General features: G+C 39.4%; 2 protein-coding genes across 3 annotated transcripts in view; both read right to left on the bottom strand.

The window, feature by feature from the left end:
* Positions 1–82: 82 nt before the first annotated feature.
* e2f5 (E2F transcription factor 5) lies at positions 83–9,213 on the bottom strand. 2 transcript variants are annotated; one of them, XM_085141646.1, is made up of 8 exons: positions 8,882–9,213; positions 7,548–7,657; positions 7,207–7,368; positions 6,564–6,672; positions 5,788–6,100; positions 2,264–2,401; positions 1,983–2,021; positions 83–1,038 (listed from the first exon to the last, which is right to left on the bottom strand). In XM_085141646.1, exons 1-8 carry the CDS (start codon positions 9,008–9,010, stop codon positions 962–964), a joined length of 1,077 nt encoding a protein of 358 aa, XP_084997772.1. In that variant the 5' UTR covers positions 9,011–9,213; the 3' UTR covers positions 83–961. The 2 variants fall into 2 exon arrangements, with proteins under 2 accessions (XP_084997772.1, XP_084997770.1); XM_085141644.1 differs by having other exon boundaries at positions 5,788–6,106; positions 6,564–6,680; positions 7,215–7,368; positions 8,882–9,211.
* A 2,487-nt stretch (positions 9,214–11,700) lies between these two features.
* lrrcc1 (leucine rich repeat and coiled-coil centrosomal protein 1) overlaps positions 11,701–26,939 on the bottom strand; it is a 22,818-nt gene continuing 7,579 nt past the window's right edge. Inside the window, exons 5-19 of the mRNA XM_085141603.1 lie at positions 26,190–26,356; positions 23,125–23,343; positions 22,275–22,468; positions 21,417–21,591; positions 18,238–18,386; positions 17,039–17,243; positions 16,589–16,728; positions 15,973–16,174; positions 15,242–15,427; positions 14,777–14,951; positions 14,228–14,391; positions 13,856–14,064; positions 13,514–13,651; positions 12,818–12,953; positions 11,701–11,900 (exon numbers count right to left, since the gene is read on the bottom strand). Coding sequence (XP_084997729.1) covers positions 11,790–11,900; positions 12,818–12,953; positions 13,514–13,651; positions 13,856–14,064; positions 14,228–14,391; positions 14,777–14,951; positions 15,242–15,427; positions 15,973–16,174; positions 16,589–16,728; positions 17,039–17,243; positions 18,238–18,386; positions 21,417–21,591; positions 22,275–22,468; positions 23,125–23,343; positions 26,190–26,356 — 2,570 coding nt within the window. The 3' untranslated portion in view covers positions 11,701–11,789. The remainder of the gene's footprint in view (positions 11,901–12,817; positions 12,954–13,513; positions 13,652–13,855; positions 14,065–14,227; positions 14,392–14,776; positions 14,952–15,241; positions 15,428–15,972; positions 16,175–16,588; positions 16,729–17,038; positions 17,244–18,237; positions 18,387–21,416; positions 21,592–22,274; positions 22,469–23,124; positions 23,344–26,189; positions 26,357–26,939) is intronic.

Raw genomic sequence — 26,939 nt, 5'->3', positions numbered from 1 at the left:
ATTTGTTTCAGACTCAAAATTTGCATTCGAGTGATTTTTGTTCATTTTCCTTACATGCATTTCTTTTGCAAATACAACTGTGCTCATTTAACTGATTTATTGAGAACATAAACAATATTTCTTACAATAAAAAAGGAAGTATACAAAAAAAACAACTCTGCAATTGTACTATATTTAGAACAAAAGTGCAACAAATTAAATTAAATTATGATTAAGGCAGTCAACTAACTTCAGTTTCAAACCTGAACTACTTTTTTTTTAAATTAAATAAGTAAAAATATTCAATTATTTAACTAATGATAGGATAAACTGAGGCCTAAAATGGCAGTATCACAATAATTTAGAAAAGAAAACTTTCTGACATTTTCACAAAAACAAGGTAAACAAAATGTAGCCAAAACATTAATTCAATAAATACAAAACGGTGGTTGAAATTTAACTGGGAAATTGAATAGATGAAGACGTACTGCATGAAGACAAAGCTTACATCTCCTGAACCGGATCATCAAAGAAGCAAATACTGAAATGTTATTGCAAAGTTCAACTTATCTACAACACTGTTACAGTCCCAAAAGTGGATAAGCTGTGCAAAGGAAAACAGTTATCAACAACTCAAGCTTTCCGCTGGATGTGGAAAAATACAGAGACACAAAAGTGCAGCAGGAATGTGAGGAATGTGAAGGATTTCTCTGTTTACTTGAGACCTCGTGGCTCATGGCTTTATAAATACCTTATGGTTCATTAAATCAGGCACTTGTTTTTGCTGGACAGTGTCTGGATATGTTTAGCTATGAGGTGCACATTAGTGAAGTCTTTGTTTTTTGTTTTTGTAAGATGACAGTGGTATATCAAAGCATCATCTATGAAATTTTAACAAAATAGGACAAATCTTTACAGTTTTTAAGAGGCAGAAAGTGCTTCTCAAGATTGTAAGAGTGTGCATCAGAGTCACCGTCAGACATCAGTAATTCAGGATCTGCACATCAAACAGGTCACACACTCCCTCGTTGTCATCCAGGTTGAAGCTGTAGTCTATACCTGAATTTGGAGAAAGGAATCAGTGCAAAAATGAAAAGATGGCACCCACACTGAACACAGATTCCAGCTGTTGATGATTTAGGACCTAGATCAGGATGTGAAAGGCAAGGCCCAGAGTTCAGAATTGGCCCGACAAAGACAATCCAGCCCGCTGCACTGCTTTGGAAAATGTCAAGGAGGGCAAACATTTACACTTTCATCTGTATTTTCATAAGTTTTACAGCTCCTTTAATAGATAAACAATTAAATAACATTTTATATTCATGTTTAACATTCCTGTTTTTTTTGTAGTCTACTATAGAAATTTTCCTTTTCTTAATTAACAAAAATGTTTTGAACAATGAGCTACCAGAACTTATTCTGTAGTTTTACACTTTTATTTCTGAGTTTAAGCCCAAAGAGTTGTGCTGTCAGAACAGCATTTCTTCTTTAGACTGACTGACTTAGAAGTGGATGACTTGGATGACTGATGAAATGTTTCTCCCACTGAAAGCACTACGTCCAGGAGAACAGAAGCAACTTTTTGGGAAATGTTAATATGCCAAATTAAGATGTTAAATATGTCAAATAATAAACCTGCTAAGCATCAGGATGTTAGCATTAACTCAGGATCATCTGTTAATCATCATCTGAATGTCTTCTCTTTGACCTCCAGTCGTTAAAATGGACACATTAGTGATGCCTAAGGTCTGAAAGGTAAAACCAGAGAGCTTTATAACAGAGTTAGGGGTCTCAGTTTATCTGAAATAGGACTTTATGGAGGTCTATATGTAGGTAGACTACCTCCAGTAGTTAGGGGTAAGTGTGCCCCCAATTAGACAGCATTACAGAAAATTGGGGCAATGAATGGAAGCCAAGCAATGCACTGCTGTGGAGGGGTTAGCAGCAATATATATTTAAGCGTAGATACTGGATGTAGTTAAAACAGGTGCTGTGATGCTTACCATCAGTGGACATGAGTTCATCAATCAGGTCAACAGCTCCTACAAAGAAAATTAAAAACATGTTTCTATTCCACTGTGGTGCAAAACGTTCACTGTTCTGGACCATTTGTAGCATATCTGTAAACAATTCATTCCTTTCCTCCCACTGAAAGAAAAAACATTAAATAAAAGCATGCTTAGACCTAAGAGCGTCAACTGAATCAGAACTGAAACAAATGTGAAGTAAACATTAAAAAAAGGAAAAAGACTCTTCTGATTGTATTCAAATCCCTGGGCCTCACCCTCTCGGTTATCCTTCATGTGGTCTCCAGTGGCACTGAGCTTCAGTAGGCTGCTCACATCCAGAACAGACTGGAACTCCTGGTCCACCAGGTCCATCTCCTGCTGCTCCAACCCCATCACTGGTCGACCGTGATAGACTGCAGACAGAATGAGGAGTCGAAACAAGGTCACTTAACCTCATAATGAAGGATTAAGTTATCTGGAGGCAGAAAACAACAAATTTTGGAATGTGCACTTGTTTACTTTAATGTAAGAGTTTGAAAAACATGATTACCACCACTCTCATTTGTCCAGTAAATAAGAAGTTAATGCCAAAAGGCTGTTAATTTATTAATGTCCACGAGGTCATGCCTGAAAAGAATCCTATACATGGCCCACTTTAAATCTGAATTATTTTTACCTAACTCATTCTTAATGTACAAAAAAAATAAACACACCCAACCCTATACACTGGCTTCGCATCTACACACCACTGTGCAAAACATACCATAAGCTTTCATTTTACAGATTCCAAGTGTTTCCAAATGTTGAGTAAGTAAAAATCATTCAGTGAAAGGTCTTGTGATTTTGTTGGCGCAATTCCTCATTTTTTTATTTTCTGGAAGGATGGTCAGACTGGGTTTCGCTTTGACACTCTTCTACTTTTAGTGCAACTCTGACTCATCCTCTATAAAACTTAGAGCTGTCAGCTGTCGATCTGTCAGATATACTGGAAGTCTTTTTTTTTTTAATAAAGCCACATGAACATATGCAATGATTAGCCACATTAAAACCAGTGAAGTATATGGCACCGCAATGCAATATTCTGATGGAGGGAAACTGGCATCAACGTGGATGTTACAAGCACCACCCACCTAAATACTGTTATAACTCTTCTACACAGCTTAACAGGTTGCCCGCAGGTTGCATGGAATCCAGTCTCAGCATTACAGAAATGTACAAAAACAAGTCAAATTAAGGGAGTGCCTACAAGACCCACTGCAGGCATCCTGGTGCCGGACACCACAGGATAACTTCAGAGGTCCTGTGACCATACTCAGAGGGGCCGGAGCTGTTTTGCACAAGTGTATTTTTCCACAGTATTAGGCAGGTGGTGAGGCAACCTTTAAGCAGTGTAAACAAGTTGTCAAGTAGCTGCCATTGGGAGAAATTTGATATCTTATGACTCATTTAGGTGGAGAATGTTATTCCAGAGAATCGGATAAAGAAAAATGAAACTGTCCCATATTAACAGCACTTTGAGGTTATTGAAGATCAAGTTTTCTGTGCAAAATTTTGTTCATACTCTCCTTGTTTATCATTTTTTCACAAGCTACAAGAGATTGAAGTAAATCTGCAAAGAAATGGGTCAAACTGTGCATACTGACGCTACAGTTTTCCTAAGACTTTAGATTCTTTTCTTATGGCCTAGATCTGGTTCATGTAACTCTGAAAGTCAGCTTGCTAAGAGAGGGAACATCGTGACAGACAGCAGTTTTATTTTTTGTTTCAAGATATTAGCACTGTATAGTATTACAGAAGAAAGTAGCAAATAATAACTTCTGCTGTTCCCGCATGTCAAGACTCTACAACAGCTAATACTTCTAAGTCAGCTGATAAACAGCAATACTTTTAAAACAATAAATCAATCACATTTACATAATCAATTTCACGTTTGTCCGTGGACAGTGACACATTTTCATAATTTTGCAACTTGATCAAAATCTGATTAAAGTGCAGACTTTTCGGTTTCTTTAAAGGGTTTTAAGAAAAGTACTGCATCAACCGTTTTGGAATTGCCACTATTTTAATACACAAGCTCCACATTCAGTGGCTCAGAACTCACTAGACAACTGACTGACAAGCAGCTTCCTGTCAAGTGAGGCTTGTTTCCACGTTACCTCACAATAAAACATCTATGACTTCCATGTTGATGTTGTGTGTGTGGTTTACTGGAAGCTGAGTCTGTCTGGACTGTGTCTGTAGGCAAAACATTTCCCTGAAGCCATCCTGCAATACAGTTAAACAACCAGGAGATCCTCTGATATTTTTATAAGACTGACAGGCCAATCATTTTGCATTCCAGTGCTGTTGACAAACACCTTTATAACCAGATACTAAAAAGTAAATAGCAAATTGAGAATTTTACACGGTGAATTACAAGAATTACATTTACCTCTATGTACCATTAAAAATAATGATAATGCAAGTTTTTCTTCACCTTGAAAGTTATGGTGTAGATTTGGTAATGTCTGGTATTGTTAAGGAACTATTTTTGAATAAATGCCAGCAAAGGCTGCACAGTACCGGTTGTAGTAATATGCCAAGGAGTGTTGCAATGCATCTGGCCATGACCAGACATGACTATGTGAACATCAAAAATACCAGAAGTGAAATCCTTAAATGAAGAAGGAAGCACTTTTGACTGCTCCTGAGGGGTCACCACAGAGGACACATCTGCACGTTTTATTCTGACACCGATTTCACGCCGGATGCCCTTACGCAACCCTCCTCCCATTTATCTAGACTGGGCCTGGGCCCCCCTGAGGTTTAAATACATTAAAGTGTTAAAAATCAGGACCACACATGCAGTTTATTCTGTTAAAATAGGCACTGAAGTTCAGAAACAACATGCGCAACTGTAACTTGAGGCCAGTTTATACTACCTTCACATTATATCTAAAATATTTCATCAGTTTCTTTCTTTAAGCCAACATGCATGGGATTTATAACTATAGATTTATAGTTATCATCCATAACAATCTGGCACTACAGAAAGAAGAACGCAAACTCCATTGTTAAAAGCAGTTAAATGACGGGCAGTGCTTACAAATTAAATGTAACAGCAAAAGCACCCATCACTCATAGTAGACCTGTTTGTTTAACATTGACAGTGTGTCTTTCTTTAAAGAAAACACACTATCATGTGTGTTAGGACACATTCATTCTTTTAAGAATATATGATGTTCGATACATTTTCTTTTTTTTTTATAGAAACGATAGTCTTTATATAGGACTTTAAAAAAAGGGGTGTACAACACATAAACTGACCGACATCAGAACAACATATAATGGCTTCCTGAAAACTTTCTTTTCCTAACTAAACATGAGTAACTTCCAAGTCTACAACAAAGGAAATGAAGTCTTCTAATGAAAATACGTATTAAATGCTCTTTTTTAGCAGAAAATTACATCTATAATTAACAGCTCTCACTAAACATGTGGCTAGCAATTAAATCATTTACAAAATAACCAAAATGCTGTTATCAAACAATAAACTGCAATAAAAACTGTTCCAACAAAAACTGAACATCAGAAATTAAACCTAGTTTTTATGAATTGGTCACTATGTCAGAAGTTTCTTCTGAGGCCACTTTAAATTTCACAAATGACTCAAGTTGTAGAAGTTTTTCTTGACTACAAATGCAAAATTTTTATTACACATGTGTTCACCGCAGCTTCTTTAGCAGGCAGTAAAACTCTGTGGTGGTTTTGTTGAAGAACTTTAGCATTAAAATTCACATACCCTAAAGCCCATCCTTACCCATCTGCACGTCAGGAGGGGTGGCTGACGGAGTCAGCACATCATCATGTTCTGGCAGCACCATCTGGTGGTCTGAGCAGAAAGACTCCTGGCTGCAGCAGGAGGTGGTGTTGGTGTTGGAAGTAGAAACTGAAAGAGGGAATCTCTGCAGGCTCGCGGGGGTGCTGGGTGGAGTTGGCATCTGACAGATGTCATCAGTGGGGGGTACAGAGAAGACCACAGGCACTCTGGAATCTGAATCTCTGTTGATAAGCATGACCTGAATGGGAGCAGAGTGGCTGCGCAGGTTCACCTGGTACTTCTTTTGACCACTCTGACCCTTAAAAACAGCAGCATGTCATTAAGTATTTCATTTAATAAAGCAGTTATATAGTTGATCTTTTTTTAAGAATATTTCAAACTGATCACATGATCACAAGGACATGAAATAAGATGCTTGCAGTGATAAACACAGAAAACTATCAGATAAATGTGCAGCGTTTTTAGGTTTGCACTGTTTAGTTTCTGTGCAACTTTACAGTTTTACTGTTTACCATCACAGCAATATCTAGATGCTCACAAAGTTACAGGCTAGCTGATTGATGTTAGAGCACACATAGGCCATTATGTACAAAATAAAAAGCCAAATGTAACGAGAATCTTGCAGCTCGCTCACAAGCTTTTATCCACCTGTAATAAAATCTGCTAGATAAAGCCTGTGCTGTGTCTGGCGTCTGCTCTCATTATAGCAGAGTCAAATAAAACAGTACATTTCTATACAACCAAAGCAATACTACCATTTCTGGCAGTGGCACCTCCAGCTGAGTCCCAGCAGGAGCCACAACAGCTAGAAGGGTTTCTCCACTAAAAGCGCTGCAGATGTCTTCATGCGTCACAAATTTATATGTGTAGAAGTGTTAAAGAAGCCGGATTACTGTTGGAAGGAAATGGAGACAATAAACTTGAAAAACAAGAACTGTGAGCATTGTGCAAATCGGGATTAGCCTGGATGTCATTTCACTGCTTGACAATGGCAATTATATTTATAATCCCTGCTTTATAGTGTTTTCTCTGATCAATAGGCAAACAATGTTAAAAGGATCAGAGAAGGATTTGTTGTCTCTGAACTGAGTAAATGGGGCCTCAAGGGAACTAGAATTACAAACTATGCAGACAACACTACAAAAAACACCCGGTGATATTTCACTGCAAAACAAAGCAAGCCCTACTAACAGATATTTTACTCATTTAATATGAAAAAACTAAATTAATATTTGGTTATTTTACAAATTCTTAAGATGAAAAAGAAAATCAGAACTTCTGTTCTGCCAACATATGATAGAAAAGGCAGAGCGATGACATGAGATGCACAAAAGCAGCGTCTCCAAGTGAACTAAAGAAAAACATTTATTTCAAAAAATGTAGTCATAAAAAGGATATGTGTTGACAATGGGATCATGGTTCAAGTGTTTGATGTTTTCCTCCAGCCAGGCCTTCTGGTTGTCCAGCTCTTTCTCTTGGGCTTCCAGCTCAGCAATTTGGGCCTTTAAGACATTTACCTGCTCCAAAGCCTCCTCAGTTTGGCTGGCTATGTTCTCACCCCTTAACATAATGTACAGGATAAGGATGTTTTCTCAGCATTTGCTGCATCTGCTTCATCTTCAATTAAAGTGTGCTTATCTTTAAATTAATGTAAGCACCAACTCTGAATGCATTTTTAAATCTACAGAAACATTAAAATAATAACAACTTTTTTAAATAGCAAACATTTTGTTTCACACCTCCACTGGATTACATTCTTGTTTTTCTTCTCAATTAGCCCCACCCCTTCCAGTACATTGGTGATATCATATATCCTCCTCTTCTGCTTCACTGCCAAGCTGTCTGCAGCCTGTTAATTCAGACAGACATATCAACATCACATCCATATTTCCATATCAGCTGTTCGTTTATAGCATCTTGAGATATACACTTGCAGGTCCATCATAGATACCAGGAAGTTTCTGCAGGAAATGCTTCATTGGTGAATCCAAGAAATAGGGAATTTGGCAAATTAAGCTGCACAAAACAACAAATCAAACTCCTTGGCAGAAGAAGCCAGTTATACAATACCAGAGGCGAAGGGAGGAGGGAAAGGGCTGAGTAACCTGCTGTGTAAACATTGCCCAAGTTTGGCGGGCAAGAAGAGAGGGAAAATGCTACCAATGATAAAAAATAAATAAATAAACAAACAAACAAACAGCTGCAGTAATTAAAGCTTCAAGTAGATCAGAGATTGACAAAGGCAGTTAACATGAAACAGAAGTCTCTAAGGAGAGCACTGGAGTGTGAAAGTCGTTTACAAATTTTACTGGATGCCCAATACTTAAGGACATTGCTAGTGGGGAAATTCAATAGATGAAATCAATTATATATATATAAAACTGACTGGAAAAAAAACTTGATTTGGGTACCGCATTGTTATATGTTACTGCAGGATCCCACAGGGAGTCAATTGATATCTGCTAGGTCTCAGGAGCATAAAGACAGGTAGGCAGAAACCTTAATTTCAGGAGTTAAGTCTTAGCCTTCTCTTTTAAAAGAAGATGATTCCATTTCATCTTATAGCCCATGGACATATGAACCTGGTGACACTGGATCACAGGATAATGCCATGTTTAATCATAATGCAAAAAGACTGGGGATCAGGGTGCCACTCTGGCATCTCCCTGGTCGCTCATTAAAAGTAGGTTTCAAGGGAGTCTGCTATTAAACTTATTAAGTGTATTTTAGTGCAATTCAATTAGGCCTGATTTAGCATTAAACAAACGATAAATTGATAAAGCATATGAAATACAATGATTAGCTAATTTTCTGTCAACACATACTCTAAAAATATTTTTTCTTTTTAATGAAGAAAAAAAACCTTTTGAGTATCAGTGGAACTATAAAGGAGGAGTCCGGGTAATGGCGGCTTGTTAGTCCACCTGTTAAACAAATCAGTATACCTGACTGGACCCGTAATGACCGACAGCCCTTTGTTCGCATCTGTTGTATTAATGTTGTCAGTGGAAAACACCACTTAATGCTCCCCCCCAAAACAACCCACAAAACCCGTCGTCTCCGTTTTACTGACCACTTTCAAATCAAGGACGCCGTCCTTGGCTTCTTGGAGCAGGCTGACAAACTTAATAGTGAGAAGCCCCAAACTTTTCTCATGGCGACTCGATGTCGAGCGTGCCGTCTCAGTCGTCTCAAACTCCATCTTCTTTTTATAAAAGAAACCCTTACTTGTTTTTATTCAGCCACCTACGTTTTAATGCGAATAACGATAATTTCTTTAAGTTAGCAAATAACGTCGGATCCCTTAACGGGACGACAGCAGCACCTGAAGGGTTTTTAAATGAACGGACGTTACGTTAGGGTCCTGTTGCTATGGCAACCCATTTGTGGCTCGTGCCACGGTCGACCCCCACCGCCGAGCTCGTGCCAACTAAGTCCCGCCTCCCCGCACATCAAACATCACTGACCAATCGGTACGATTAGTATTAGTATGGAAGCCCATAGCAGCCAAAAATATAGGTTAACATTTTTAACTAATTAAAAAAATATATAACATTTTATTGAGCTATTCTACTTATTTAAATTATTTTGTTATAGGTCGTGTTTAATTTTAGCTTTCCTAACAAGGATTTCATATCATCTCAAGTATATCTTATCATATTTTGGTAAAATTCCAAAACACATATTCAAATTAACTTTTTTTTATCTTTACTTGATAAGTCATAGTAACTTAACATTCTTGTCATTTTTATTTTTTAAAATGGGGAAAAATCAACTAATCCTAACAACTAATCCTATATACAGGATTATATATAGCACCTATTTAACACAAATTACAAAAATGTTTGGACATCTGTAAAATCACAGTGAAGTGACTTTTAAATCTCATGATCCCATGGGGTTTTTTGTCATTCACAACTGAGACATTTTGTTTTATAATGACAAGTTCTAGCTTATTTTGAGTTTGATGGACGGCAGCAACATATCCCAAAAAGGACAGCACTAGGACAATAAAAGCCTGAAAAAAAAGTATTTAAAAAAAAAAGAGAGAGAGAGAGAGAGAAGCCAAAGGACCATTTTACTAATTAACTAGCAACAGATCAGTAATGTGACTGGGTATAAAAAGAGAGGTGTATCATAGAGGCAGATTTTCTCAGAAGTAAAGATAAGCAGAGGAAGAACAGGTTCACAAATATGAAGAAAAAAAAAACCTGCACTACAAATTGCACAATAAATTACAATTTCAGAAAACTGTTCATCAGCATGAAATTGTGAATACTTTGAATATCTCATCATCTACAGTATGTGATAGTATCAAAAGATTCTGGGACAAGGCCAAAATTAAATATTATATGCCTGTTATCTCTGATGATATAGGGGTCCATCAGCATCAATGGCAAATTGGCAGCCTGCACCTCTGGAAATGCACTATTTATGTTGCAGGGTCTACAGGTTGTAGGGCAATATACCGGAATTCCCGGACTACAGAGCGCACCTGATTAAAAGCCGCATGCTCTAATTGTAGAAAGAAAATCAATTTTGTACTTGTACAGGCCGCACCGGATTTTAAGCCGTATGCGTTTCACCTGTAATATGAGATATTTACACAGAAATATTACACGTGAGGATTTTTAACGTTTAATTTAATCCGTAAGGTAACATAAACATGGTAACATAAACGTTAAAAAACATAAACATACAAAAATACATACTGCAACTGCTTTTTTCCCCTCAAACAGCGCCTGTAACACGGCTACCTTTAAGTCTACGTACGTATCGTAACACACAAATTACGTTGCTTATGTTTTTTTAACGGAACAGTGCACAAACCACATTACAACATCTCTTAACAACTGATAAAAATATATACCGTATGATATACACTACTTATCATTTTGATTGGTCTGTTACCAGGCAAAATGTTTTTGGCCGCATGAAAAAAAATATGCATTAGCCGCACGTCAGTATAAGCCGCAGTGTTCACAGTGTGGGGAAAAAGTAGCGGCTTATGACCCGAAAACTACGGTATATGCTCCCATCAACATCTTTTTCTGGGAAGGCCTTGCATGTTTCAGCAAGACAATGCTAAACCAAATACTGTAGCTATTACAACAGCACGACTTCACAGTAGAGGTGTCCATGTGCCAAACTGGCCTCCAACAGTCCAGACCTTTCATCTGATACAAGACGGCCCAGGACTGTTGAGCAGTTAGAATCTGACAAGAATGGAACACCATTCTCCCAAAAGTCCAAGAACTGATCTCCTCAGTTCCCAGACATTTACAGACTGTTGCTTAAAGAAGAACGGATGCCACACAGTGGTAAACATGGCCCTAGCCCATCTTTTTTGAGATGTGTGACAATCATCAAATTGAAAATTATCCTATTTTTTTATTTCTTAAAATATTATCTCTTTTCACTTGAAACAATTAATGCATTTTATTTTTTCTATTATGACTACAATATGGCTTTATGAGATGTGCAAATAATTGCATTCTGTTTTTGTTTACATTCATCACAGCACCCAAACTTTTTGGAATTAAGGTTGTATTCCTTAATTTTAAATGAAAGGAAAACCTTCTGAATTAATTTCTGTCTATCCGCCTTTCATGAGCTATCTTGGGGCATTTAGACCACAAAGCTGTAATTTAATAACCATTTCAGCCTTAAATAAAACTGCAGGTTTGCATAATGTAGTGACATAACATTAAAGCAGTCAGTTTTGTGCTTTCCTGTGTTTACTTGGAACTGGAGTAGTTATGATTGTTCTTAATGTAACTCTGTATTTAAGAACACAATTTAGCTTCTTTCTATCTGAAATAACCACAAACTGTTAAATCATTATGTCTCATTAGCCTTTTGTGGTCTCTGGTTAGAAACAGAAAACAAAAATAAGATCAAAAAAGAATTTATTGAAGAAATAATACAGTACTAAAATACAACTTACTCTAAAACAAAAATACAAAAAAACCTGTTATTTGTTAAAAGTCTTTTAGTACACTGCTGAGACGTTTCATTTTCTCTTCCATGATTCTCTTGTTAGTTTCTGTCTCCTCCAGGAGCTGCCGCATCTCCTCCTCCACTTCAAATACCTGAGGAAGAAGCACAGACAGACAACATCAGCAGCAGAAACACAAACTGCTTTTCAAAATATTCGAGCCACATGGACAGAAGCTCGAGCCCCGAGACTCTTCGGGGCTCGAACCGGCAACCTTCCGATTACAAGATGAACTGCCAACTCTTGAGCCACAATCGCCCCCAATAATACCATTTAGTAAGACTCCAAATGAATGTGTGACACACAAACAACCCTTTTCTGTGCACTACAGCCCTTTTTACTCATATTTTTCTGGGGTGGGGTGGGGGGGGGTGGGGGGTGGGGGTCAAGATTTACTTTACTGTCATTCAGCACTACTTCAAAGATGTAATGCAGAACAAAACTATGTTGCACAAGCTCACTTCTTGGTTTTTGGACTGAGGTCCCATTCTTATTTGTAATGTGTACAAAAATCCATGGACTATCATTCAATGCTGTGTGTACCACGTTTACATCAAAGTGGATCAAAGTAGACAACATAGCCCTCTGAAGAAAACCCACCCCTTGACTGGAGGTATGACAAAAGAAAACACGCTTTACTTTAAAACATCTTCCTCGTCATTATTTTTTAATCTAACGTTGTCACAGTCACTTTTATTTTGTCCAGAAAAAGTGATGAATGTCATCAACTGTTGCATAACAACAAACCGTTACAGTATGAGAAGAATTTCAGTTTTTCAGTGACTGAATCTTCCCCATAATTTATAATGAATTATGAATCCAACAGTGAAGCAAGCGACTAAAGTCTGTTACGAAATGCTTCCGTTGCAGCCTCTCTTACACTTTATTTTTGAACTATCACAGAGGAGGCGAACCAACGCTTGCGTTCCCCTTTCTCATACCAAGATATAGCAGTTTCTTTCTTCCACTTTGGAGAAAAAAACATTTGTGGGAAAGCTGCCCACATTTTACCTTCTGACTGGCCTCTTCTATCTTTTGGTGTTTTTCATTAGCAAGTCCCAGAAGCTCAGCTTGATGGGCAGCCTGGACGGACTCCAGCTGTCGACGGAAAGCATCGTCCAGGCAGTGTAATTTCTCTAGTGCAGCTCTGCGGAACAGACCAACACAAACGTGACAGGTTGCGTAAGGAGTGGTACTTTGGATGCTCTCCAAATGCTGCCTTGGGAAAAATACATGTCTGCGTTTTTGATGGTGAAGGGCCACAGGTATAAAGTACTAACACAGGAAGTGCAGCCTTATGTGATCATTTATTTACAACAAAAGCATTCACCTTGACTTGCTTTATGAGGAAAAGACTCAAACACTTTCCTAATCCTGATATGACATCTGAGACTTTTTAAGTACCATAACATTACAGTTTCATAAGGGCTTTGTTAAAAACTACTTCTTACTGGTGCAAAATTTACAAAGCTATATATCATCTTTCTTCTGACTTCTTCCCAGCAGGCAGGCAAACATCAAACACACAACAATCAATGACAGAAATCAAACAACAGCACTCTAGGCACCAAGAAAGGCACATAAAATGCATTTCAACATGCCTGACCCAAGAGAGTGAACCAGCAGCAGTGCAAAAGTATCACTGAAAGTCCCTGATAAGGGCAGTCTCTGAACAACAGGGAGAGAATAACTTGATATTTAACATACCTGTGTGCTTCTGTTGCCTTTTCTCTTTCTTCCAGCAGCAAGTGCTCCCTGGAATCAAAGTTCTCCTTCATATGCTTCACCTGGCTCTCCAGCCGAGTGAGCAAGTCTGCCTTCTCCTGCCACTTCTTAGTGGATTCACTAAAAAATGAAAGACACAAAGCATAAAACATACTGGTTTAGAAACAGCTTAAAACTTTAATGTCTGATCATCTTCGGGTCGGCAGTAGCAGCACTAACATTGGAACTTGTTTGATTTAAACACAATTGTTACCCTAAAATGTCAGAAAGTACTCTGCCTAATGCAGGTCCTTTTCCTTTTTGTGGTTATGCTGGGGTACTTGCCTGTAAACTCTTTTGACCTGCTCGAGCTCTGCCTCCTTGTCTTCCAGCTGCTGCTTCAGTTCCTCCTTGCGCAGGCTCAGATGTTCCACTCGCTCTTTCAGTTCAGCCTGCTGGGTTGTTTCCTCCTCCAGCTGCTCTTGAAGCCTCTTCTGAGCCTTTGCTGCCTCCTCCTTCAGCCTTCGGATCTGATCATCACGCTCCTGCAAGGACTACAAAGCAGTGACTGATAATGAGAAACTGCATGATAATATGAATAAATGCATAAATGATTACAAAGCACAACAATGACGGTTAAAACTCAAGTTTTGTTTTGTTGTTGTTTTGCTTGGAGTTTGAGCCCTCTGGCTTGAGTAATACAAGTTCTCAACCTACTTCTTTGAATCTGCGAATGGTTTCCATCTGGTCGTCCATGATTTTGGCTTTGATTCTAAGAGTATCATTGTCCTTCTCATTCTGTTTCCTTTGAGCCTCCAACTCAGCACTCAGCACCTCTATCCTGGCCTCTAAACGACCACGGTCCTGAGCCAAAGACGCTCCTGGAAAAGAATAACCCATCAAAATTTCGCTTTAATTCTCTATGTAAACACATGTGGAAGACAAACGTTAAGAGAGATATAAAAAATAAAGCTGGCCCGGTGTTTTCTAATTGTGCATCTGGGCTATAACCACTAGATGGCAGACATTTACCTGATAAAAATTTAAAATCAGCACGTACTGTATTGAGCCTCTTTTTAAATTACCTCTAAGGTGGAAATCTCCAAAATTTTACGAGTTAAGCACAAGTCAGTGCATTAGATTGGCTCCAGGGAGGACCCGCACCACTGATTGCCAATAAACAGCTAAAACTGCATTATCAGCTTTTTCTGTGCACTGCAGGGCAGACTCAAGGTGCAAAACAAGTACTCTCCTGAATTTTCCCACCTTGCTGAGCGAGCTCCTGGCCCCAAATCCTCCTCTCTACCTTGAGGCCGTCTATCACCGACTCCTGAGCCATGAGCTGAGACAACAGTCTAGCCTTATCTTTCTTAAGCAACTCTAGCTGCAGGCCAAGATGCCGGCCCTGTCCTACCTCTGCTTCCAAGGAATGCAGACGGCTCTGGCAGAGAGAGACAGACAGTATTAATGATCAATGGCCATCTGTCATGGATGGCAGATGGGAAGGCAGTTGGACCATTCAGTATTCATGATGTCTCAAAGTAGTCAGTCTCCTACAGGACCAGGGTTAACATGTTTTTGAAAAGGCAGTGACTGATGAATCTGTGCCCATGCTATCTCACATGAAGTCATATTTCAATATTTTAAATCCTGCAATCTGGGCTCAAATCCAGTTGAAATGCTGGAATAAAAATCACCCACATCTCCCTCTCTTACTGCAATGCTGCACACCTTTAGATCAGTGACAGCGTCTCTCTTGACTTTGATGAGCTCAGAGATGTGGCTCTTCTGTTCTTTGACCATAGCAGTGAGCTCCTGCACTAGAGAGCTTGATTTCCTCTGCCTCTCTTGGGACCTGGCCAGGGTTGCCTTGAGCTCCATCAGCTCTGCAGTCATCTGATCACACGCCTCCTTTACCTACAGAAAAAAGTGAGAGTGCGGAACTGAATGTTAATAAGAAATCTTGGGAGTTAACCAAAGTGTAGGTCCGAGCATTACCTGACACTTTAATCGGTCAGAACAGTTTCAGAGCCATGGCTTTACAGAAACACGTGGCCAGCAATAGCTTTTTCACACTTTTCTCAAAGGTCAAAAGTTTGGGTGACTAAGAGCAGAAATTTGTGCAAGCAGTAGCAATCAAAAATGAGATTACATTTTTGAACATTCTGAATGGATTCGAGCCCAATCCTTTTGTAAGCTTCTGTCCATGTGGCAGTCAAAGACTACTTGTCCAGAGGCAAAAGATCCTAATTCAATACCAGTTTTCCCCATCGTGCTGAAAAAAAAACCCCATCAGCCAAGTCTCTCCCAACTGAGTGAAATCAAGTTCAATCATTTCACTTTTTAGTGTTCAAAGTAATCATTTATCAGCTGGACTGCTCAGAGATTGTAGTGTAAAATTCAGGGCAACATTACAGTGATTATAGGCCATCTGGATGGCAGGGGTCCATCTTTTAGCAGACCTCAGAGAAGCGAGCAGCCTCGATGGTTAGCGCCATGCGGAACTCGTCCTCCAGAGCAGTGTACTGTTTCCTGCCCTCTGCCAGCTTCTCCTGCAGCTCCGCCTCCCTGTGGCTGTGCCTTTCTTCCACTGATGCCACTTCCTTCGCCACAGCATCACGAAAATCTGCCCCACCGGGTTGTAACCGCAACTCTAGTTGTTTTCTGTAGGAAGGATGAAGCAAACGAGGATAAGGCATTAGCCTCGACTGTGTCCTCAACAGAAACTCTAAAGGCATGTAACTGCTTATTGTAATCTGTTTTTGCATTTGCATCTTTTTTTTGCATTTGCATCCAATATTTAATTTAGATGCAAATTTATAAATTAAACAACATTAGATATTAGAACCCGTTGAAACTTGGCATTAAATCAGGTACCTTGGGGGGTTCGTGACAAATAAGCAATAATAAAACTTTTCCAGATTTCTAAGCATTTTATAATATTTCAAAATTTATGAGAAATGTTGCATTTATCTAGGATCACACTGCTCATGAGAAGCAACTCTTTTACAGAAATGGTTTCCATGGCATCTAAAGATGAACTTTATATTTAGCAGGGGTTCTTCTTCTTAGATGTACCTGTGCTCTTGTTCCCTGGCTGCCAGCAGTTCATGCAGCTGCTGCAGTTTGTCTTTGTGCTGTCGTACTGACGCTCTCTGGATGTCCAACTCTCTCTTCAGAGCTGCTGCCTTGTTCTGCAGCTCCTGTTGCCTTTTTATCTGAGGAAGGTCAGCACATGTTTTATACCAGCCTGTCAGAGCTGAATGACCTCTCTGTGCTGAATCCTTTTATCTATCTGAATGTATTCACTCCAGGCTGGATCAGTGAACTAATGCGTTGTTACAATCAAAAATTAGAGCGATAAGGGGAGCTCAGCGGCAGGTAATCGAATGTGGCAGAAGCAGTGTGATAAACTTGCTTTGATGGGAGAAAAACTGTATGTTGAGCATCGATTAGCACCGCCTGACTGAATATACCTTATCTTTATCAACATGATTTGTTCTAGGGGAAATAAGCGAACATCTGTACCTCTTCAGCCTGCTGGTGAGCCCTAAGCGCTTCTCCGTGGGAAACGCTTTCCTCCAGTCTATGCAGTGCAGTTTTGTGCTGCTCCTCACAGCTGCGGGCCTGCTCCAGCTGCTGGGTTAGGGATTGACACCTCCCCTCCAGCTCCTCAAGACGAGCCTGCAGCTCAGAGTGCCCCGATCGCTCTTTCAGCAGCAATTCTTTCAGTCTGGACGGGGAGAAAAATACAATGAGGGTGTCCAAGAGAAGCTGCGGTAATACCCTGAATTTCTCTTTTCACTTTATATAGAAATTGGTACCAGAAAGCACTCCCCAATTCTGTGATGCCCTTGGCTGTCCTTCCATAGTGTCAAATATGTGATAGCTTTTGAAATTGAAGAACTCTAACACTATAGTATAGTCAAAATCTTATCTCATGGGAGAGACAATGGAAGTAGAAATGGAAATGAGGCACACAGGGGACAACTAAGAAACTACAAAACAGTAGAAGCAGCTCACGCACAGTAGTCCACTATTAAAATGTGCTTTGATGAGTCACTGTAATCTGTCTCTTGCTGAGCATGGACGGCAACAGTAACAGCCGTGTTCAGTGTCATTAGAAAGTGACAGTTAAGATTGATTTGTGTAATACTGCTGACATATGCGCGTCATCGGGCCTCTAATTACAACCATAATGCAGCTTTATCTAAGCAGGATGTGGTGCCAGCGAAGACCGTACAGAGCAGAAGTAAAATGGCCTTGTGGCAGCAGAGATAGGAATATTTAATCAAAGCCTCTGGAAATTTAAATGTTAGGTATATAATCAGGATGGCTGCGTCGCTTAATGATCTTTATACTAAATAGCTTTATTATCGCAGACAACTGCAGGCATACTTGAAAGGTTTTTGGTGTAATGGAGCCAAAATGTGAGCATGATTTCTAAAGAGACTATGGCACCGTGATAGTGAGACATTTTAATGGTGGGATGGATACTCATTGTTCAACAATGAGACACGCAGCAGGCCTTGGTCTCAAGAGAGCCAATACAAAAGATGAAGAGAGTAGAAACAGATGAGGATCCATTATGAAGCTGACAACTAAAATCCACAGAGAAGTTCAATTATCGCTTTTTTCCAGCATGATATCTGCTTTAGAGCTGCCTAACGGATTCAAGTGGAGGTTTGTGATGAAAGGCGTCCACGGTAAACGTGCCTCCCTCTTACCTGTCTGTAGTGTGCAGGGCCATGCTCTGAAGGTCCTTTTCCTCGCTGACCTTGGTCTGCAGGCACTTGAGCTCCTCTGTTAGCTTTCTCACAGCTTGTTCTGCCTTCCAGCGTCTTTCCCGTTCCTGGTCACGCTCCTCCACAATCGTCTGAGCAGAACACATACACAAAGCATGAATTCCCAGAGTAAACACACACTGAACGCATTAAAAAAAAAAAAAAAAGGTGTCATTATTTTTTCTTTAAGTTGAAATATCAATTTCTTCTTACAGCTCAAGTGTTTTTTACAGTTTTATTTAAAGCATCTCGTTGTTTTTGTAGGAACAGTGAGGATTTTTACCCCCCCTGTATAAACAAGTGAGTACCCCCCAAAAAATATTATTAGGAATAAAAAATATTTCCACCATTTTTCTCTCGTGTTACATCTGCTTTGAGGATAAATCCAATATTAGAAATTATTGCATGGGATACGTGCCAGAAACAAAAGGCTGCGCTGTCCAAAAAAACATTAAAGAACAACTACCATCTGCCAATAAACATGGAGGACATGACACTGCTTTTTTTTTTTTTTTAAATAATATGCTCTGAATGGGCAGATCAAATAAAAGAGTTGTTTGGCCACAGTGGCAGCAGATATGCTCGATGCATATGAATCACAGTTTTTCAGGAAGAGACCCTGAAAGAGTCTGTGAATTATGACTGTAGAAATATTATGACTGGTGTTGCTTTGCTGCCTCAGGATTGGGGAGTTTGCAGGAATTGATTGAACTGTGAATTCTGCTTGAAGATAACAGATGAGTGTTTGTCCAAAAGTTGAAGTAAAAGTTGACCCGTCAGCAGGATAAAGAATGGCAGACAAAGAACAAGAAGCACAGATTTAAATCATTTCAGATGTTGGGGGCATTTGAAGCACACAGTATAAGTATGAAAAATCCTTAATCTCTTGCAATAGAATGAATTTTACATGGAGGTTGTCAAATAATATCAGCAAACTAATGTAAGAGACTTGTAGAGAGCTACACGAAATGCCTACAAGAAGTTTGTTCTGTTACTTTGACAGAAGAATGTTGGATCTGTTGATATTTTTGTTGAATAAATGATTGAAAAAATAGAAACTTTCTTTGTGGAAGAAAAGAATGGAATGTTTACTTATCACAACAAAAAGCCAAGAGTTTCATTAAATGTACTGAAATTAAATAACAGATGAAGGCTTGAACTCTAGGCTACTGGCTTGAACTCTATTTTGCGCGTAATTTAACAAAGTTACCACAAAGAAGTTATTGACATCACAAAGATAAAGTCAAGGTTACTGAAACAAAGCTCTCAGAAACAAAGAGCAAAACATGAAAAACCTTCTGTTTACTGTGGTCCTATTTCTGCCGTCACCTTCTAGAAGCATGATCCATTTATTCGATTCCTGCATTTTCTTTTTGTTTACACAAATATTTCTGCAAACACACCAATTTACTCTCTTTTTGAATGGGGACAGAACCGTTTCTATTTTACAGTCACTCAATAAAAACAGAAGCAGCTAGGTGACTAGTCCATCGTGTACTGTGATGGCATGCCACACATGGTAAGCTCCACACCTCACCACCAGTTGATTCACCTTAGTTTAATTTACAGTCACTACTTTAAAATATTCTACTTATTGTTCAATATTGTTTCTTTATTAAATGTATTTATTTTTCAATCACACCTTCCAATGTTTATATGGCGTGCACTAGGGATGGGTACCGGGCACCGGTTCTGACATAAACGGTAGTAACCAGACCGAAAAGCAGCGCACATTTCGGTGCTTTTTTTTCCTGAGCTGTGATACACTTTAGATTCTAGCCAATCATTTTACGTTTCCGAGGATAGTAGGCGGGTCCAGGTACGTACTTTCTTTTAGAGCAGAGCTACAGATTAAAAATGCCCAAGGCGAAGCGGTCAAAAGTCTGGCTGTACTTCACAGCAAAATATGCAAACTCAGCAACCTGCAACAAGTGCTTTAAGCTGATACTGTGACACTGTCAAAGGAGGTAACACCTCAAATCCGATGAAACAAATGCGCCGTATTTGATAGCTTGCTGCGAGACCTCACACCGTGCACATCTACTGTGGGTGTGGTGCCTGTTATTGGACCCGGAGCCCTGCTCGTGTAGCAGAAATGATGACGGATGATGATGGCAGCAGCAGCAGCCGTTCTTCTCTGCGTGAGTAGCTTCATGTTGTTCGTGTGTAATTTACGTTGAGTAGGCTAACCACGTTATTACATTAATGCATGTAAGGTGAACTAGCAAACACCGTCGTAGTTACATGCGGCTGTCTTCTTGTTTGATGGCAGATACTCCCTTCACCCTGGCTAAAAAGGCTAAAATGACCAAAGAAAAAGTGGAAAACAGTTAAACATGAGAGGTTTTTGGACAAAGTTTGTGTTTTTTTCCATTGTTTAAGCACTGCTTCCAGCCAAGAGTGATATATGTGCCCCATAGCTGCAGAAAAGGCTAACATTGTTATCTTTTTACAAAAAAACAGCTAAACATGAGAGGTTTTTGGACCAATTTTGTGTTCTCCATTCTTTAAGCACCGGTTTGAGCACCGTTTAAGCACCGGCACCGTTTCAAAAGTACTGGTTTGGCACCGGTATCGGATAAAACCTAAACGATACCCATCCCTAGCGTGCACACATATTAACCTTGCAAGGTCAAAGTTCTGTTTTATGTTATATTAATACATCTTTCTTTGTTTGAGTTACCTGGGAGTTGGCTTCTCCTCCTGTCCTGCAAAAGGTGTGGCAAAGGGCTGGTAGACCTGAAGTACCACTGACAGCCTAATTGGATTGCACCACATGCTTCATGGCCTGGGGGGTGTTTCATGTTTGTTTAATTGTTTTGTATTAGTTGGTTATATGGCAGCCATCTTGTTTTCCCCCGTGTGTGTCATTTGGTTTAGCTAAACCAGTATTTAAGTTCCCCATGTGTCATTTCAGCAGGTCAGTTTATCTTATGTTTGTTTGAGGTTTTGTTAATTATTATCTTGAGTTTAGTCTATTGAGTTGACCTCTTTTATTGGTCTGCCTGTTTAAGTTTTGGCTTTGTTAAATGTATTTTCATATTTTTGGGTCAATAAACCCCCCTTTTTGAATTAAAACACCTGTGTCCTTTATGCTTTACTGCTTGGTCCCTGACATGTACCCTGTAGGTTTCCTCCTCTTCAGTGGATCTGGTTTTCATATCGCCTGAGGCCTTAGCTGCTCTCAAAGGTCCTTTCCTTTTTGGCCTCACTGCCTCTGCACTCCCTGTGCTACCAGCCTTCGTCCTGGATCCAACGGCAGACTTTGAAGCCCTCCGTTTATGATTCTCCTGATCACTGCACATAAAACAAATCACAAGTATTAAACTAGCTGTAAAATAGATTCTAAACAACCCTCCAGCTAAGGTCAAAGCAGAAAATTTACTGAGTTTTATAGGGAAGCAAAGTCTGAACAACTTTGAAGTAATATTTCAAAGTAACCTTTTTTTGATGAGGGCTATTGTGAGATTACTTAAGTTAAATTTCTGAATCTTAAGCACATGTCATTAGTGGATGATGAAGTAAGATGAGGGGGTTGACCAGAGAAGCGTGGCCATTAATCATGCGAGTGAGCTGCCGGCGGTAATTTCTAACACAGAGGAGAAAAGTCTATAACATATCATCTCTCTGAAGACAATTTATCACCCCCTCTCAAGTGGGAGGTAAAAGGATTTTCCCTAATCAAGATACCTGATAATATTAAGTTGATGCATGATGAACAATATGGAAAAACCCACTGCTGCATATTGTTTGGTGAATGTATGAATGTGATTATCATTGCTTAGAGGTACACTCTCTGATTTTCATGTAGTGTCCACCAGTGCTGAAAATGTCTTCACATAGTTTAGGTTCATCAAGTTTTAGGCTTTGCTGAGTTGGATCTTAGCTGCTATAACAAAATCAGGGAGTCCAAATGTAAACATGATGGCATTTCAAAGCAGCTAACATGACACCAGAAATCTCTTTTGGTGCAGAATCACCTCTCTGATCTCTTGGTCTCTTTGGTGGTTGTCGACGATGTTACGCTGTCATGGTATTTGGGAATTCTCGTCTGCCTCCTGTTTTCCTTCCCGCTGTCACATTCACTTTCTGAAGTGCGGTCTGTGTCCCGCTTGGCTTTCCGTACCATCACCACAGAATGGGCAGATCTTCTGGATTTATTATCTGCAGGGTTCTGGGTAAATAACAAAGAAATACTTAAAAGTTTTTTTTGTCACCCCCCGGTTCCTTATATTTTTCTAGGAAATATAAAAAAGTGGGAAATATGTACACCAACATCAGTTAACACAAATGGCCCATAAGGCAAAAACAGAGTTTTTACAGTTTGAAGCTGTGATCAGACTCTTTTCAGATGGTGGATCAAATATGAATATACTTTTTTTGGGGACAAGATCCCCAACATCAGTGGCTGAAATCCTGCCCGAAACCATGATAGAGCCTCCACTGTGTTTAACAGATAGGCTACTTACAGCTGGGCGGGGTAAAAAGTACAAGAAAGCCTGGCTCATTATAAGCAAAATATAAAGAGCAGAGGGGTGATTTAGGACTTTTGCACACTACTTTATTTGGGGATAAATCACCATTTAAGAGCCAAATGTGTAAAAATTAATTTGTGTAAAGATGACTTCAAAATATTGCCATGAATAATTTATATTGAACAAATAACTTCAAAGTGCAATAGATTTAGAGAACATCAATTACATTAGCATTTAGTACAACTCTTTCCCACCTTTTCCTACTTTCACTATTTAAAAAGAAGCCAAAAAACAAAAGAAAAAAACCCAAGAAGGCACATATGCGCAAAAAATTAATCTTCAAAAAGGTGTACACCTGCTGGATGAGCTGGGACATCTGGTGCTCCAGTTTCCTGATTCGCTCTTCATTAACGGGGTCTCCTTTATCAGTCACAGTGGAGCGAACCGGCTGTGTGCGCGGAGGTTCTGGTTGTGTGACTGGGTCTGTGATTACTTCTGAGGTAGCACTCCTCTGACGAAACTGGGTCAGCAGCTGGTCAATGCGGGGTGTGGTGAGAGGAGCATCGCCTCTGACCTGCAATGGAAACTTTCACTTTTATTTCAGAGTTTCCAAATTCAAAAGTGTGGTTTCGAATTATAATGTATTTACAGGACTTCATTGCAGAGACGGAAAAGAGTTAATAACGGCAAGCAAAATGGCTTCTACTGCAGTTTGTTTTCCTGTAGAAAAACAGACAGAAACTGCCATCTGGTGCAATGAATATGCAAAGTAGTATATTGTAAAGCAACCAAACTTTCATCATCCCAGTATACATAAATTCATTATGTTCCAATAATTCAGTGACAACCGGGAAATCTATTTGGCTCGATGATATTCCTCGTTGCAGCGAAGCAGACCTACATAATTAGGTCTTCTATGAGCAAAGCTGTGTAATTATGATATTTTGTCTTAGGTTAATACAAAGTGTTTGTGTGAGGTTTCTCCCAGTGAACCAGTTTCCCCCGATGGTACAAAGACGTGCATTAATTGTTGACTTTAAATTGGACAAAGGTAAAGATGTGAATGGTTGTTTGTCTGTTCTCTGATGGACTGGTGACCTGTACACTGCATCCTGCCCTACGACAGCTGATGGGATAGATGGAATTTGTGTTTTTGCATAACTAACCACCCTCTACTCTTCTGTAAATAGTACGTGCTTTATTTATAAAAAAAATTCTGTGCTTATTAATCTATTATTATATTTTATTTATTTATTTTATTTATTTGTGTGTAGTGAACCCGAAAAGTAAGAACCTCATTGCTCAACATACCAGGGCTCGCAAAATTGCTAGCCCGACGTCCCGGGGCTAGCGATTTTTCCAGTTGGGCTACCAAAATCTATCTCTGCCCTGCCCGTCAGGCTATCGTAGGAAGGAAAAATATATGTCAATGCTTTTGCATTCTTTCGGAAATGTAGCTGGGTAATTATGTCATTGGCATCGGTGAGCCACTGTCAATATGTGACATATTGAAATCGCGTCTGAATTTGGGCTTGTCTTTTGCTTTCACTTTGCAATCGCGCGAACTGTGAACTGAGATCGACAGCACTGATTGGTGAGTGACGATAATTTGCGCACCAATTCCTCTGACATCGTCCTATCAATCGTTAGCTTACTATGCAAACATGACAAGTGAAATCTCCCGCAGCAAGCTTAAACATGTGAGAGGCTGATCGCGCAGAGAATCGCTGAGCGTTATGTGAGTGCGTGTATAAAAGCAGCAGGATATATATTTTAGTTCTGCTGAGCCAAATAAGACAGGTCAGGGTGAAGAAGTGACAGCCAAAGAAAAGCTTACCACAAAACGGAAAAGTTATGACAAATCAGACTATGAGGCAAAAAGAAAGTGCAGCTTTTATGGTTTCATGGACAAAAGTATTTCTGTGGCTGCAATATGACGAGCTAAATAACCAGGGCTGCACATAAGTGGTCCGCAGGTGCGCATTCACTGTCAAAATAAAAAACGCGCACAAGATAAGAAGTTGCAACGTGTGTTTGCTTACATAAGATTTTCTGGAGGAGGACAGACGTTTGTTTAGAACTCTTAAAGATGTCGAAGAAGCAAGCTCCTTTAAGCAATTACTTTGGTGTTCCTCCACCCCCAAAGAAATGTCAGGAGTCCAAACCACAAAGAAGCACGTATTCTCGGAAAAGTGGTTGCAGGAGGTGAGCTGGCTTCAAACAAATGATTAACGCACAGAGATGTGGTGCAGAATGTGCCGTGAAAATCCCACTCTAGCGGACAAAAACAGTGCCTTTTATATGGACGCAAACGCGCCTTGCAACTTCTTATCTGGTGCGCGTCTTTTATTTTGACAGCGAATGCGCACATGCGGACCACTTATGTGCACCCGTGTAAATAACATAATGTTCTGCCGGGTGTGTTGTTGGTTTTCCCTCGATTTCTGAGTCGACAAGCGCCTTTGTTACTGGGAACAGTAATTTTAAGAAAGGCCCCCATTAGAACCCATGAGAAATGCAAGAAATGCATTATTGCTTAGTCTGCAATATCTTTCCCAGAACAAACACCAGTTGCAAATAACAAACTAAAAATAAACCTGAAAAATTTGTTTAGAACTGCGTACTATGTTGCAAAGAGTGAACTACCACTGGCACAATTTAGCAGTCTTTGCAAACTTCAAAAAGCAAATGGCCTAGATCTTGGTTCCACTTGCCTCTTACCCATGACTTCAGTGGAAATTTCAAATTCAGGATCTGACACAGACTGATTCATATTCTACACAGTTCTTACAAGTTTAAAGAAATGTCTGCTCAATTAGAACCAAGTATTTGAGTTGATGATTGTAATTTTTATACGTTGTAATTTGTTTTTCAACAATTTTTTGATTAATGTTTTGTTTCCGTTACAATATTATACTTTAATGTATAACAATATTATACTTTAATGTATAACAATATTATACTTTAATGTATAACAATATTATTAGTCCCTGCCCGAATGGCTACCAGGGATTTTGAAATTTTGCGAGCCCTGCATACCCACAGTTATTTGTGGTGTATATGACAATAAAATTCTCGGTTCTTCTTTCTTTTGTATCAGGAGCCCAGGATTTTGATACGCTGCCTATCAGGCAGTTGAGCATCACTCATACAATAAGTGGAAACTGTTCTACAACTTTCTTGTTCTCGTGCGTCTCACATTCTGTTGCGTTATGAAAGCTGTAAATTAATTGTTGGGAAATAACTTTATGCTCCATTTGATTTGCTTGTGTCAGTTGCAAATAAGCAAAGATATTGCGAGAGACTTTCCGGTCAAATAAAACAGGATTTAATAACAAAAGTCCCTAAAGCATGGTGAGTATATCTAAACAAATAAAAGAACTACACTGGAATTGATAGTAGCTTAGCATAAAAAATTACCGCTTCATTGTGACTTGTGTCAGATGAGAGTAGGAGGTCCACGTAATCTTCTAGACCGGGGATATCACAGAGACTACTGAGACTTTGAGGTGATCGGTTTCCCAGTCGGTTTAGGCCATCCAGAACAGAGACCTGCGGCAGTGACTGCAAAACAATCTCCCTGTAACCTGCAGTAAGATAGGAACGCAGGTGTATCAGAGAAACCTGTCGAGGCTAGAACTGCCTGATTGCCATGAGCCTCTTATTCAGTAATGTCACATCAGTGGTGCATATGACCTTCATGAAAGATCAAATAATTACGTCTGAATGAATAACCTTTGTGCGTCACCTTCACATGCACTATTGATGTACCCTATTTAATAGGTAGTGAGCACAACTTCTGCAAGTACATCTACGCATACAGACAGCAAGAGTTGCATGAGTGCCTTCTCGTATTTAACAACATGAAAAGAGACGCCTTCAACAACTAGTGCTGTGAATTAATCATTAACTGAAAATATGGATAATGGGTGCAAAGGATCACTGAAAAGCTTTTTACATTAATTTAACTGCAGCCAATCCAATTAATGAAGAAGCCAAATATAAGATAAACATAGAGATTAAAAGATCACAGTCATTACTAATAGCGGCTGTCAGTTTGACTGATATTCACTGGACTTTCATTACAGGGGGAGTTTTAAATCAGTCATTCTGCAAAATTGGAAAAAATATCCTCTAAAACTGCTGTTAATAGCTGTTATGCTGGGTGCT

Source organism: Neolamprologus multifasciatus, chromosome 18, assembly GCF_963576455.1.
Source record: "Neolamprologus multifasciatus chromosome 18, fNeoMul1.2, whole genome shotgun sequence".
Taxonomy (NCBI): Eukaryota; Metazoa; Chordata; class Actinopteri; order Cichliformes; family Cichlidae; genus Neolamprologus; species Neolamprologus multifasciatus.
This window is presented reverse-complemented; position numbering and strand designations above follow the sequence as displayed.

Bases quoted from the DNA above. Each gene is read 5' to 3' on its own strand.
- e2f5 (XM_085141644.1), bottom strand. From the start codon at position 9,010: ATGGAGTTTGAGACGACTGAGACGGCACGCTCGACATCGAGTCGCCAT. The intron at 2,022-2,263 runs GTGAGGCCCAGG...TTTTCTTTGTAG, and splicing joins CATGAAGGATAACCGAGAGG to GAGCTGTTGACCTGATTGAT. The intron at 1,039-1,982 runs GTAAGCATCACA...CTCCAAATTCAG, and splicing joins TGAACTCATGTCCACTGATG to GTATAGACTACAGCTTCAAC.